This window comes from Chiloscyllium punctatum, chromosome 32 (assembly GCF_047496795.1).
Source record: "Chiloscyllium punctatum isolate Juve2018m chromosome 32, sChiPun1.3, whole genome shotgun sequence".
Classification (NCBI taxonomy): Eukaryota; Metazoa; Chordata; class Chondrichthyes; order Orectolobiformes; family Hemiscylliidae; genus Chiloscyllium; species Chiloscyllium punctatum.
In genome coordinates, this window is record NC_092770.1 from 51238233 (window position 1) to 51253600 (window position 15368).

General features: G+C 39.2%; 1 protein-coding gene across 6 annotated transcripts in view; it reads left to right on the top strand.

Moving 5' to 3' along the window:
• The window catches only part of phf21b (PHD finger protein 21B), a 202565-nt gene that overhangs the window by 172852 nt on the left and 14345 nt on the right, over nt 1–15368 (top strand). For all 6 annotated transcript variants that reach the window (XM_072552354.1, XM_072552353.1, XM_072552352.1 and 3 more), the window contains 3 exons: nt 1353–1407; nt 11365–11387; nt 13053–13208. In XM_072552354.1, coding sequence (XP_072408455.1) covers nt 1353–1407; nt 11365–11387; nt 13053–13208 — 234 coding nt within the window. The remainder of the gene's footprint in view (nt 1–1352; nt 1408–11364; nt 11388–13052; nt 13209–15368) is intronic.

Here is a 15368-nt window from a genome sequence, read left to right on the forward strand (position 1 = left end):
TAAAATAAGACCAAAAGCCAAATGCAGAGATTTTTTTTGTCTCATCTGGTCTCTGCCTCATTTGGCTTGGTTTCCATTTCCAGCACTGCTAGAATGCTTCTGATTTTTATTTCAACATTAAAGGCACAGTGATAATTCAAGTTCCCAGTAAGTATCATTTTTTAAAAATTCCATATGAATCTTAAGCACATTAAGCAACCTCCTTGACTTAATGAGGTGCCACCAACATTCCAAAGGATGAGATTATTGTATTGAATTCTTAACCATCTTCATTGTCCCAAATGGATGTAGGTGACATGCTTTGATTGGATAAGTATTAGTTATGGCTGGAGGGATGGTCCATTTTGAAGGCTGTGCCTCATTTACATGGAGATAGCAGGCTCAGCCAGAACTTGAGTGCCCTGGGGCTAGCTCACCTGTTTTGGGATGTCCTAACATGCAATCCAATCATGCTCTAAGCTGGAGAAGGTAAGACCATGGGCTGGATCATCTCAAAGGCTTGAAGAGTGAAAGTGAATTGAGCTTTTGCAGCTTGGAGGAGTATTCCTACTCTTTCCATACCCAATAAATGGAAGTGAAATTTGCCGTTGACCACCTTTTCAGAATCTTTCAGAAGGGATGTAAACGGGTGACCTTAAAGATTCTATGGCACTATTCTGAATAAAAGCAGGAGAATTATCTCGTGTGTCCTGGCCAACATTTCTCATTCAATCAGCATTACAAAAACAAATGATCTGGCCTGCAGACAACAGTGTGACAGTTGCTGTGTACAATTTAATGGCTGCATATCCTACGTTAGAATGGTTATTACCTTCAAAAGTGTTTTATTGACTATAAAGAACTTTGAGATGTTTGGTAGTCAAAGGTGCTATATAAGGATATGTCATATTTCCTTTTTGCAATCCTCTTAAGCACTCCACAATTGTTTAAAATTAGGACACATGAGTGAAAGTGTCATCTTAGTTCAGTTAGTTTTCATTCTTGCTCTTTATTTCATGCCCCATACCAAAGTTTCAGCAGATAATGCAGGTTGGTGTTCTATTACCTTACTGAGAGGTTACCAACAAGAAAGCTTTAAAGGAACTCCCGTCAGTTCCCATGGCACTTTCCAGTGAGAAGTGGAAATCCCAGTGTTTGACCAGCATTCTTCCCAGCAGACAATACTTCTTTTAAAAACAGACCTTTAAACTCCAGGATAATCTTATCCCAAAATGCATTTGTTTTCCTTTGGTTACACCACATCACTTTGAAATACTTTGATCGGCAAATTGTCATATAAATACATTGTTTATAAAATGTGTTCTGGCCCCTATTTTAAAATACTTTTAATAACTTTATTTTAATTTTCCCAGCGTAAGCGAATCGCAACAAGCTACCTGAATGGTTCTTTATATGTTTCAACAAGAGGTATGTACAATTCCTTCATTCTAAAAATGCATGTAAAAGTACATCTACAGCAGAAAAGGAATCCACAGGCAAGATATAAATTTTAGGTCTATGAAGTCTGTATTTTATTTGGTGGGTTTGAATTATAGGACAATTCTGCGGACATGCATTTCATACAATTAACTAGTATTCCTAAGTATTAGTTTTATGAAATGCATGTCCGCAGAATTTAGTATTCTTAAGCATTAAGGCAGGATTCAAATTTAATTGTTCTTTTTCACTATAGTTGCTCAGTTTGTTGGGAAGAGAAAGTCACTCTATTTTAAAAGCTGAATCTGGAATACCTACCTTACTTACTCCAAATCAAGCTAGTCATACAGCATGGTATGATATTATGCCTTTACAGAAAGAGAATGACTGTACATTAGGAGGTACCAAAACAAGAGACTTGACGAGTGGTGTTGTCCTAACTCATTCATATTCTAGCTGTTCCTGCAATTGATATAGCTTATCCTTTTAAGTTCATATATAAGAATATTATTAGCAGAATGTATAATTAAGTAGCAGGGATCTTCTTAGATTCAGCTTAAGACCAATTGTTAGCAGAGTAATTGAGTATTAATTCTGGGTCTACTATGATGTAATAAAGTTAGGAGTAAGTGAGTACCAAAGCACAAGAGCTTAGAATACTTACGCTTATACGTTATATACAGCATGGCAATAGATCATATGCTCACCTTATCCATGTTGACTTCTAATAGTCAACATGAGCATCCTCCCAACACTTTTCATCTATTTTCCTTTTTCCTATATGTATTTCTATAAATTCCAGTTATAAGCATCTGTGCTTGTCACCACAACTGTGATGGCAAGGCATTCTGTTGATTCTCTTGGTAAAGAAGTTTCTCACAATTTCATATTGGATTTGTTAATTATCACCTAACTTCATGACTCTTGGGTTTTTGAGTCCCCCAAAAGTTGAAAACATTTCTAGTTTTAGCCCATCTTTAGCCCAATTTTAAATACCTCTAAGTCACTTCTAGAAAGAAAGAGCCCCAGCCTCTTGAATTTTTTGTGATAGGTTTCGCATTTCACTTTACATCTGTATCCTTTTTATATTGTGGAGAACAGATCTGTGTACATTACTCCCAAGTGCAAATTTAATACAGCTTCTGGTTCTTCAATTCTATCGAAATGAATCCCTGTGCTTTGTTTGCTTTTGTATCACGTTATTAAACCACACCACATACATATTTCCTGCAAATATGGATAGGAGGAGAAGCAAAATTGCAGACTTTGCACAGGAACAAGATGTGTCAACTACCAGTTTGAAGTAGACACAGCATTCATAATTGGTGTAAATGAGCAATTATATTATGGAGTTTATATTTCTTGAAGAGAAAAATGCTCTTCTTAGACAGTCTCTTAGACAGAACCTAATGCATAACCTTCGGCACCTATCACTGGTTGGGCACAGTTGGAGGAATGACAAGATGGTATATCCAGGTTACCACACATTCCTTTCTTTGTTGATGCTTGACTTCAGCTAGCAACAGCAATGTGATTTGAAGTGCACAAATCCATCCCGGATTGCTTCCCTCCACTTCAGTGGTCCTGGTTAGTGTTCTCTGAGTCATTAGAGGAGTTGTACTTTTTCACTGAGATTGTGAGCATGTCATTGAAGCATTTCCTCTGTAAATGTAAATATTTTATAACTTCTTTTTACCCTGCCCAATCTTGAAAGACTTGGAAAATTGGGACGATAGGATATGATTCAAGGTGAATGGCAAAAGAATCAAAGGCAACATAAAAAGTGAATGATTAGGATCTGGAATGCAGTGCCCAAGAAGATGATGAAGGCATAGTCAGTTCTGACTTTCAAAATGAAATTGGATAGGCATCTAAAGAGAGAAAATGTTCTGGACTACGGGGACAGGGCAGGGCATGGGACTAACTAAATTGCTGTTGTGGAAAACCAGCACTAAGTCAATGGACCAATTAGGCACCATTTGTATAGTTGAATTTTGGTGGCTGTGATTGTATAGTTGGAATTTGGTGGCAAACTATCGGATTTTTAAATTCGGGTTCAAGGTTTTGTTCATCAGAATTTGATCTTGACCTACAGTTTGTTAATTTAGTACGTACCATAATCACTAGTACTCAGCAGTGTCTTTTGAAAAAGAATAATATTCCTTTTGGATTTTCCTTTCCTTGTAATGTAATCATGATTATGATATTACTTGAATGAATAATGTAAAGAAGGAGTGTACAGCACCTTTGCAGTCAGTGATGTCGTATGACATGTGACGTATCAAGCAAGGGCTGAGTTGATTTCCTCTGAGATATATAGCTCGCTTGTAACTTGCATATAGTATTAAGTCTTTAATTAAAATCCAGAGTATTTGTTACTGTTCATCCGTGTATAATTAGTATATTGTTATGAAAAAAAGTGCGAAAAAGTTTTAGCTACATATGGCTATAATTATTAGTCTGTATTTATTGAATGAATTGACTCCCATTACAAACCAATTAATGTTCATGTGTTCTAGTGGAAGGCATGTGGGGAAAACAGGGCGGAACCTTATGATGCTCCCCGAAGCTGGTAGTAAGGTAGACAAAGTAACTTAACTGTGTAAATGACCAAAAGTCAGTTTCTCATAAACAGAATGAATCTATGGAAATGAACTAGCATTGACTAATTAAGTTGGGATTGATGGAAGCTCAGCAGTTGAGGCTAAGGCATTTTGCTCACTATGAATGAGTACAGGAGCAGTCCCCTTATTTTCACTTGCTGGAGTCAGTACTGGAGGGGTTGTGCAGGCTCACCAACCCAAGAGTGTCCTGAGAAGAAGGCCCACAGGATTGCTGGCATGCACTCCTTCTCCGTCTCAGCACTTCCTGCATCCTTCAGCGGAAAGGGCATCTGAAAGGAGGTACATGTGTCTCATCCCCTCTCATCTGATCACTGGTACATTGATTCTTCAACTGGAATGATGGAATGCAAGTCTAAGTGGATATCCAATAGTTCAGCTACATCTGGCTTTCCATGGACATTGCCAGTTTTTCCATTGGAAACAAAGTACCATCAAGCTTAAGCCACGACAGCCCTCAGAACTTGGACAGGCGTCTCCACCTTTTAGCTAAGTCGGTTCATAGCCTTGAACATCTATACTAAATGTTTTCCTCCCTTCATTATGCATGTCAGTCAAATTTCTTATGGCTGTTTACATGGGCATGTCACTGTCATGGAGAATACTCTTCAGTTTTTCAACTGTCAGAAACTTTTACTTGTTACAATCTCTATCAGCTGCTGGAACGTGTCAATGAAGTACTCACCAGTTGTAAACCATGCCAAATAAGAAGAATCTCCCCACCACTCGAGGAAGAAAATGTCCTTTCACAAAGTAAGGTGTATGATTTGTACATCCTCTGAGTCTTCCATATCATCCTCAAAAGTTGGTTTGATCGAAAGCTACCTCTTGGTGAAATATTTCTTTCCCATTAGCTATAGGCCACTGTGTGAATAATAGTTTATAGCTATCCGCCCACTAAGGACTGGCCCTTTGACTTTTAGACATGGCATTTGCTTGAATTACGTGCAGTGCATTTGCTGCATAAATTGCTCATACATGCTGGTGTGATATTGATGTTGTGTCATGCTCTACAGCAAATGTCTATCCCTTTGACTGCTCATTGTTCAAAGCGATGACCAGCTGCCTGTGTCTCCCTTCTGTACTGAAAAGAAGTGCAAACCACAGAGGGTGACAACCTGTAGCCGCACACTGGGGTGGCACAGTGGCTCAGTGGTTAGCACGGCTGCCCCACAGCGCCAGGAACCTGGGTTCAATTCTAGCCTCGGGCGACTGTCTGTGTGGAGTTTGCACATTCTCCTGTGTCTCTCTGGGTTTCCTCTGGGTGCTCCAGTTTCCTCGCACAGTCCAAAGATGTGCACGTCAGGGGAATTGGCCATGCTAAAATTGCCCATAGTGTTAGTGTATTAGTCAGAGGGAAATGGGTCTGGGTGGGTTGCTCTTCGGAGAGTTGGTGTGGACTTGTTAGGCTGAAGGGCCCGTTTCCACACTGTAGGGAATCTAATTTCATCACTAAAGAGAAGGCTGGCAGCTTCCGAATGAGCACAAAGTGAATGACTGCTAGGAAAGTAAGCTAAGATTCCGAAAATGCAGTCTGTGTGGATGGATGCATGCATGCCTCCGTGGCCAAAGTGACCTAACAGAAGCATATAAGTATCCCTGAACTCCAAAATGAAATTATACAGAGATGGAAGTAGCCATGATGATGTGGTGAGGTTGGTGATTTGGCAATGTCTACTTATGTGGATGAAAGGTAGAGAAAGAATATGTTCATGAAGTATGCAGGATTATTCTGGTGAAGACAGAATTATTTGCCTGGAGTTGCAAGTGGTGAGTTTCTGTTGCCAGGTAACCACTTTGACTTTCATGCTGGGAATTGGCACTGTGTAGTTTCTCTGGGAAGGAAAGAAAAATAGAATTGCATAGAACTGAGGCATGTTTAACTAATACTGAGTATAAATACATGGAAATAAGGTAATCATTACTCATTAGTGAGGTTCCGAATCTGTTATTTAAATCCAAGGACAAAGTCAGAACTTTTTTTCTCAACATTAAGAATCTGATTTTGCTATTTTCATCCTATTTTCTTAATTGTGCCATCATTGCCCAGGCTGCTCAAGGGAGTGGAAAATTTGGTCCACAGATTCGATGACGTTATCTCCCTTGAGGATGTGATAACTACTTGTCTACCTCACCAATACAACCATGGTTGGATTTGCCCAGAAGTATTTGCATTTCACCAGAATTGATAAGAAATTGCTATAATTTTTCAACCATTAATCCTGTAACAAGTTTGATGTATTGTGCTATATTTACTTGTCACGACAATTTTCAGACTGTTTTGCCTTCAGACACACTCAACACAGATGGTTGCACTCCTAGAATAGTTCGGAGGTGAACTTGCAGGACATTGTGTCCCCAAGCATCACCAACCCTTTTTCTTCTAAGCAGGCCTACCTCTCATTTGGTGAGCCACATCTGGGTATGGAAGTTGGATGAGGGAAGATGCAAGAGAGCTGACCATAAATCCTCAAAAAATGAAGTTCTAATGAAGATAAATAAGCATTAAACTTTTATTTTTCTGATTATTTATTTAATGAATGGAAGTCCTCAGAGCTGAAAATGTGTTGATGGAAAAGTGCAGCAGGTCAGGCAGCATCCAAGGAGCAGGACAATCGACGTTTCGGGCATGAGCCCTTCTTCAGGAATGAGGAAAGTGTGTCCAGCAGGCTAAGATAAAAGGTAGGGAGGAGGGATTAGGGGGAGGGGCGTTGGAAATGCGATAGGTGGAAGGAGGTCAAGGTGAGGGTGATAGGCCAGAGTAGGGGTGGGGGCGGAGAGGTCAGGAAGAAGATTGCAGGTTAGGAAGGCAGTGCTGAGTTCGGGGGATTTGACTGAGACAAGGTGGGGGGAGGGGAAATGAGGAAACTTGAAAAATCTGAGTTCATCCCCTGTGGTTGGAGGGTTCCTAGGCGGAAGATGAGGCGCTCTTCCTCCAGCCGTCGTGTTGCTATGGTCTGGCAATGGAGGAGTCCAAGGACCTGCATTGCAGAGAACACCTCTGGGACACCCGGACCAACCAACCCAACCGCCCCGTGGCTCAACACTTCAACTCCCCCTCCCACTCCACCAAGGACATGCAGGTCCTTGGACTCCTCCATCGCCAGACCATAGCAACACGACGGTTGGAGGAAGAGCGTCTCATCTTCCGCCTAGGGACCTTCCAACCACAAGGGATGAACTCAGATTTCTCCAGTTTCCTCATTTCCCCTCCCCACACCTTGTCTCAGTCAAATCCCCCAAACTCAGCACTGCCTTCCTAACCTGCAATCTTCTTCCTGACCTCTCCGCCCCCACCCCCACTCTGGCCTATCACCCTCACCTTGACCTCCTTCCACCTATCGCATTTCCAACGCCCCTCCCCCAAGTCCCTCCTCCCTACCTTATATCTTAGCCTGCTGGACACACTTTCCTCATTCCTGAAGAAGGGCTCATGCCCGAAACGTTGATTCTCCTGCTCCTTGGATGCTGCCTGACCTGCTGCGCTTTTCCAGCAACACATTTTCAGCTCTGATCTCCAGCATCTGCAGTCCTCACTTTCTCATGGAAATCCTCAGAGACAAGCCTGATTTGTTGAGTTTAAGATGATTAGTCTACTAGTTAATTTATAGAAGGGGCACTCCTTGATAAGATGCAGCCTTGTGTATGTCTGTCCACAAGTGCATTAGGCATTCACACCACTTCTTGATCTAAAGGGTGTCTTGGTAGATCTTGCTTAGGAAGATTGCTCCATATAGGGAGCCGAGATGGAAGACAGACAGTATTGAATGTGTCATTATGGAGTGGTAAGTAAGGTACAGCACAGATGGTTTTAACCAGCTTGAGTTTTTGTCAGACTGTGGATGTGTGGGGGAGTGATCTTTGCAAGGACAGGAAGCCAGGGAGAGGTGTTGAGTAGGAGGTTCCAATTTATGATGAGCACTATTACCACTAAATAGTGCATCACGTATAATAATGAAATCAAACGTACTCTCCTTTTACACGCTTTCTGGCGTAATGTTAACAATGCAATTTGTCACCTTTTTTTTCTGAGTGCCATCAAATTCCACTCATTTTTTTTACAAATGCCATCTGATCTGCTGAGTACTTGCAGTATTTTGTTTTCATTTCATATTTCCATTAACTGCAATGTTTTCTTTTAGACTTACCAATACAAGTACTACTTTGCTATAATTGATGATATAGTGTTAGAAGCAAAAACAATTAAGAAATAAAAAGGAAAATGTGGGTGGGCCGAAAGGCAGTTAAGAAGTACCCACCACATCATGTAGGGAGTACAATAATCTGCAACCTCTCTCTCAACCCCTTGTGCTCAGAACAGTGAATTAATAACTTTTCAGCACATTTTGGAAGGTGTGCTACCAACACCATCAGTAACCTGTGCCAGACCAGTTAGGGTGCATGTTCCTCATTTTCAAATTTCTCAAAATACAAAAAACTTAGCTAAGACCAAACATTCTTCACTTACCATCTTTTTTGTAAAAATACAAATATTAGTTGCACTTCTTCAAGAATAAAAAGTATTTTTACAGCTTTAATTTTTGGATGTGCATAAACAACTAATCATTGAGATGCCCATATTAAACTGCGAATGCTTTTGGAGATCTTCAGTCATACATATGTTGTGATTCATTGCAGTTAGCTTTTATACTTTGATATTTCAATACTTTGTTCACTAGCAGAATTGGAAATCAAAGTTTTGCAAGGTCTACAATTTCACTACCCACTGGTTCTGTTGTTATTACGCTTAAATCTATGACCTCTATATTGGTTTACTGACCCTTCTGCTCTAGAAACAGTTTCTCCTTACTTATCCTTCATAATTTTAAACATTTCCGTTAAACCTGATCTTATTTTATTCTGCTATAAGGAGAACAATTCTATATTTTCTTAACTGCCCACTTATCTAAAGTTCTACATCCCTCATACTACTGTAACTGTCTGTGGGAATTCATAAATTAAGCCATTCACAGGCATACAGGTGCAAATATTTTGACTAGATTACAGATCTTACACCCTTTTGAATGAGTAAAGGAGCTCTTCTGTGTATTACTATCCCAAAATGGACGTGAAGAATCAGCACTTTGAAATGAGGAAATTAGAAAAATAGAACATCAAAACTATGGTGGAAGTCCATTTTAATGTGGATGTTGAGGTCCAAAATGTAATAGTGTATGGGCCGTATTAAGAAAACTCTTTGCTTTCTCCTTTTTAACTAACAAAATGAAGATTTAAATAGTCATTTGCTTCTTTTGGCTGCCATAAAACCTCAAGCAATAAGCAAATTCATGGTATATTGAAACACATTAGAATGGATCTCCTTTGTATTTAAGAATTGACTTTAGTTTTCATACACTTAATACTTTACTGAAGTTTTGAAATTGTGTATAAAATCCAGAAAGTAAATCAAAGAGCAATAATTTTAAGTGAGTATGCATTCTGTGTTCTTCTGCTGCCCCACGCGTACTTCCTGATTTAACATGATGGTGCAGTATCCAAGAAAAAACCACCTCCAGACTCCCATAACTGGTCAACTCCAAATTACCTGCAAATACTTTTCTTCCCATGAAGTGCTTCCCTTGAAGCTCTCCCCAATCTGCATTTTAGCTCCTTTCAGCTTCTCACACCTATCAAGCACCAGGAGCAATTGTTGGCATGCACTGACGTTTACCAGTGCACTGTGTGCACTTTCCCAGTGGTTATCTCGAGGCTGGATTAGAGGTTGCTGTGCACCAAATATGGGTTGCACCTTCGTTTGCCTAGGCCAGATCTTGGTGATAGAAGTTGCAGGTTTTCGCAGGTGATGTTGAAGGAAGCTTGACAAATTGCTGCAGTACATTTTTTAGATGGTAAATACTGTCATTGTGCACTGGTAGTAGAGGGATTGCATGTTAAGATTGTGAATAAGGTGCCCATCAAACAGACAGCTTTCTCCTGGTTGATATTTAGCTTCTGTAATGCTCTTAGCTCATGCCTTGGTGGACTGGTTTTGAGGAATCAGAAGGTAGATCACTTGCAGCAGAATTTCCATCCTCTGACCTGGTCTTGTAACCATAGCATTTGTGTGACTGGTCCTGTCAGTTTCTGAAAAAGTTGACATAGGTACCTGAAATCCAGCAACTTTGGGATCATACCTGTTTTGTCATGTTCAATATGCCAGTTTTCAGAAAACATATTGGTACCCCTATAAAGTCAATAATTAGGACATACAGAAAAACCAAATGATATAATTGCAAAGCACTTTTAATTAAGTGTTCATGTGCTGCTGATATTAATTCACTTCTCTCATATTGGATTTCATAACTCTCATGCCTCTCCCATTTCCCAACATTATTACACCCTGCTTATTTTGAGAAAAGATCAATCAAGCTGAAATAATAATAAAAATACTATGTAGAAGTAGTACCTGAAAAACATTTTATTAATTAATTTAAGATTATACAGTACTTTCAGTAAATCTCTTTGAACTGAGTTGGACAAGCTGCAAGAAGGCAACCAGCGCCCATGGGATTTAAAGGTTTTGCAGCATCTTCCCCAAACCTTTCCAGATTGGATTGGATGAGGTGAAGGTTAGCTAAACTACTTGGAGTGCAAGCAAAAGGAATGTCTGTTTTCAGACACTTTCAGTTTTCATGAGATATTCTGTCTGTAGTGAAGGAATCGGTGATGGGTAATGCAATTGAATTTCAAGGGAAGTTGGTTAGATTCTATCTTGTCAAGTTGATAACTCATGCAATAGTTCCTTGGCAACTTGAACAATGTACTTTGGTAATTGCAACCATAAATACCTTACAGTGACTGAATTCTTTTTAAATCGTTTGACATCACAGAACAATGTTTACAAGCACAGGGGCAAAGAAGTAACTGAGAAGCTACAAGGTGAACTATTTTTTGTGCAAGTATTAAGTATCAGTGTAAATGTTATCTTTCTAAGGAAACAAGCGAACTTCATTTCTGACCTGAATATTTTGAATTCAGATATTTACTGAGATACTTAGCCAAAGATAACTTTTAAACCAGGGAATTATCAAAGTTTTATCTCTTTGAAACTGGTGTATAAATAGAAGAAACAATACATGATAGGGCAGGATACATCTCCCACACACACCCGTTCCCAACAACTTCTCCTGTATTCCTATTGAAGGCAGTTCTGTGTACTGTCTAATTATCAGTGTCCTCATAGTATGATATCATCTGGATGATCCAAGTAGCTCCAGTCATTACTTGTATTTGGTCCACTTGCGGAATCCATATTATCCTAATTCCCAGCCTGCTCTACAAATCAGCTCTTACTAACATGTTTCTACCTTTCTCCTTAACACGCAAGCCAATGAGGACCTTTGTTGGAAGGTATGTCTCATCCATTCAGTGACTTTTACTGTGTAAATCTCTTGGCAATCAAAAATTTTTATTACTGCAAGACATGAGCAGTACAGTACAAGTTGTAGCTTTATGTTTAAGCATGTTTGTGATGTATCTGAAAAATGTATTGTTGCTTTTAAATTGTCATATATATTAATAGGACGATCCATTAGGGCAGCATATTGGAGAGATTTGCAGCTATATAGAATGAATCAGTAAGGATTATTAGGAAAGCATTACATTTATGGAAAGCAGAATTTCAAGGACAAAGGTTTGGACATGCAAATCGTGCAATAGTTGGTTATAATAGGTATTTAATTAGCACCAGCATGGTTTGATACCAAGATATAAATGATGAGCTGTCTTTCTAGATCTGCTATCTATGGTGCTGTATTACATAAAAAGGCATGATCTCTAAGCTTTCATTTTCCATGCCATCCTTATAACAAATATTTGCTGTTGCTGTTTGTACCTACTGCCAGATTTGCTGTCATGGTATACCACTCTGCTCCGGCTTATTTTATCCTTGCACATCCACTGCAGCTCATCTGCAACTGCTCTGTTTATTCATATGAATTTTTGTAATTTTTCATAAAGTGCTTTTCAAGTATATATAGAACTGTATATGGCAAACAAGATTTACTAATTTTGGTTTGAGCATAAAACAAAATAGTTTTGTCATTATCTTAAAAAAATACAAATAAATGAGGTTTAAAGGGACTTGCTGTTAAAATTACCAACATTTCATTATTTCTTTCATGAATGTGTGTGTGTGTCATTAACTAGGCCACCATTTATTGTCTGTCCCTAATTACCTTTGGGAAGCTGGTGGTTAGTTGCCAAATGTGACCAGTTATGACCATATGACTATTGATTTTGTTTACTGTTTTGATTAAGTGAAGTTCTCCAGAGGCTTAGTTGGTAAAGACGTTATGGCTGGAATATTCAGTAGAGGCAAATAACTGGCATAGTTATGTAAGGTAGTTCCTGCAGAGTGGGAGCAGTTCCAAGTTTTTAGTTTGGTTAGGCCACTTTTTGAATATTGCATACAATTCCAGTCTCCTTCCTATAGGAAGGATATTGTGAAACTTGAAAGAGTTCAGAAAAGATTTACCAGGATGTTGCCAGGGTTGGAGGATTTGAACTATAAAGAGAGGTTGAATAAGCTGGGGCTGTTTTCCCTGGAGTGTCGGAGGCTGAGGAGTGATCTTATCGAGGTTTATAAAATCATGAGGGGTATGGATATGATAAGTAGACAAGCTCTTTTCCCTGGGATGGGGGAGTCCAGAACTCGAGGGCATAGGTTTAGGGTGAGAGGGGAAAGATATAAAAGGGACTCAAGGAGCAACTTTTTCACACAGAGGGTGATGCGTGTTTGGCATGTAAACAATTCACTGTTCAATTAAGAAGAAGTAGTAGTAAAACGGCAACTGTTCCCTCGCTTGTATTTGAATGGGCAGGCCAAGAGGAGAGCAAGGGGTGAAGATGTCTTTTGATGGTAGCATCATGATGTTGGATGCAAGTTGATGTGGAGTTGTGTTCAAATTTAAGTCTTCATTCATTCAAAATGTCCGAACTTGATTCAGCATACCATTCTGCAGTACACTGAAATTTATTTCAATTAATATAGTCATTTCTTTTTCATTTTTTAAGGATGATATTCATGAGGATTACTGTACAGTGTGCAAACGTAGTGGTCAACTTCTTCTGTGTGACACTTGCTCTCGTGTATATCATCTGGAATGTTTAGAGCCTCCTCTCAAGACCATTCCCAAGGGAGTGTGGGTCTGCCCCAGGTGCCAGGAAAAGGTACAGACTCAACTTCTGTTCATTAAAATAATTTTGCTTGTTATTTTTAAGCTAGTTAATAAAGTGAATTTCTCAGCTAAATGGATTAGAAAGTTTCAGCATCGCAGCAACATTTGAATCGAGGCAAGAGTAGGCCAGTCAGCCCCTCGAATCTGCACCACCATTCAGAAAGACAACAGCTGATCTGATTGTAACCTCAAACTTTCTTCCCTGGTTAATCTTTTAGCCCCTTGCTTAACAGGAGCCTGTCTACCCCTGCCTTAAAAATATTAATGTTATGTTTCAATCAATTGACCAGCTCTTACCCTTCAAAACTCTCAACAGGTACAAGCCTAGCCTGTGCAACTTTTCCTCACAAGACAAACCATCCATTTCAAGTATTAGTTGAGTAAACCTTCTCTGAACTGTCTCCAATGCAATTACATCCTTCCTTCAATATGGTGACCAACATTACTTGTATTTTAGAAGGGGAAAATCGCCACAGTTCTGCTTTCAATTGCAATTCAGTTGCTCTTGCTGGAATTATTCATACATGTCAGATGTGGATAGGATTGGGCTCATCTATAACGTTCTGTATCGTTGAATAGCCTGACATAGGCTCGCACACAAAGAATGGTTGAACTTTCTGATGCTTCAGACAATACTGACTACCCTATCTTAGCTGTTTCACTTCTGACATTGTCAATCTTTTCCCTTCAGGTAATTTTATAATCTCTTTTGAAAACATATAACTTGTTTCATATTCTATTGGCATTACTCTATCCTAGCCCACAATTATTTATTTATCTTTGTTAATCTACATTGGCATGCAGTCCTTTAATGTGTTGCTGGAAAAGCGCAGCACGTCAGGCAGCATCCAAGGAGCCGGAGAATCGACGTTTCGGGCATGAGCCCTTCTTCAGGAATCATCTTCAGGACAATTTCTGAAGAAGGGCTCATGCCCGAAACGTCGATTCTCCTGCTCGTTGGATGCTGCCTGACCTGCTGCGCTTTTCCAGCAACACATTTTCAGCTCTGATCTCCAGCATCTGCAGTCCTCACTTTCTCCGTGCAGTCCTTTAATACCTCAAAGTTAAAATCCTGTTCTTACATTTAAATTTCCTTGTGGTTACGCCATTAAATCCTTCAGCTTTCCACCTCCTTTTGGTTTTAAGACTATCCTTTAAAATGCCTCTTTGGCTTTTGGTCACCCCTCCTAATTTTTGGCATTGAATTTTCTTTTATTATATCTTTGAATTTTTGTTATGCTTCTAGGCTTTATACATTTTATGGTGTTCTATAAATGCAAGTTGATGTGTTAAAAGCCCACTTCAACCACTTCACAACATTTTTATCACTCTCAGATCCTTATTGCAAGAGCATACAGACTTGGAGCACACCCTGTTTGATGACAATTTTTGAATTTTGATTCCAAATCAATAAATCAATGGCACAGAAGATAATGAAAAGTCAAAAAATAAAGCAGAGTACATTAAAAACAGAGAGTAGGACAGTCAGCATTTTTGGAGAACAAGTAACTTCATGCTTCCAATGTAATCCTTCAACAAGAATAGAAAAATGACTCATATTAAAACAAACTCAAAACAATGGCTTGAGATCAGTTGAATTAAATGTTGATTAGATGAATATAATAATATTAATCAAATGTGACCATTTGATTCAGCAGAAGACAAATAAGTTTGGAAACTTGCGGGTGAGAGAGAGGTTAAAAACTTGTGTATAAGAAAACAAGATGGGTCACCGAGAGAACGGATTCATTCCCACCTTGTGTTCTGGCAGCAGGTTCTCCACTGCATCATCCAACCTGTCTTTTCAATGCAGACTAATCAATTTCACATCACCAGTCCCTATTGTAAAGAAATTGGAAGCTTAATGAGGTAAAAAGATACGCTGTTGTTCTTGAAGCTGAGTGAAATTTCATTGGTACGTTGTACAAGAAAGGTCATAATGATTGTGGGTCATAGCAAGTGATGGGGATAGACTGTTCAATGAGGCAGTCACTTAGGTTTATATGGTCTCTCCAATGGAAGTAGTCAAACAGATTAGTGCAGTGCTTCCCATAAAAGTTTCCAGTCCTATCCTGTTGACCCTGATCACAAGCAGAAAAACAGATACTAACATTCACTAGATATTGAAGTTTCTGTATGATGGACTAAAATA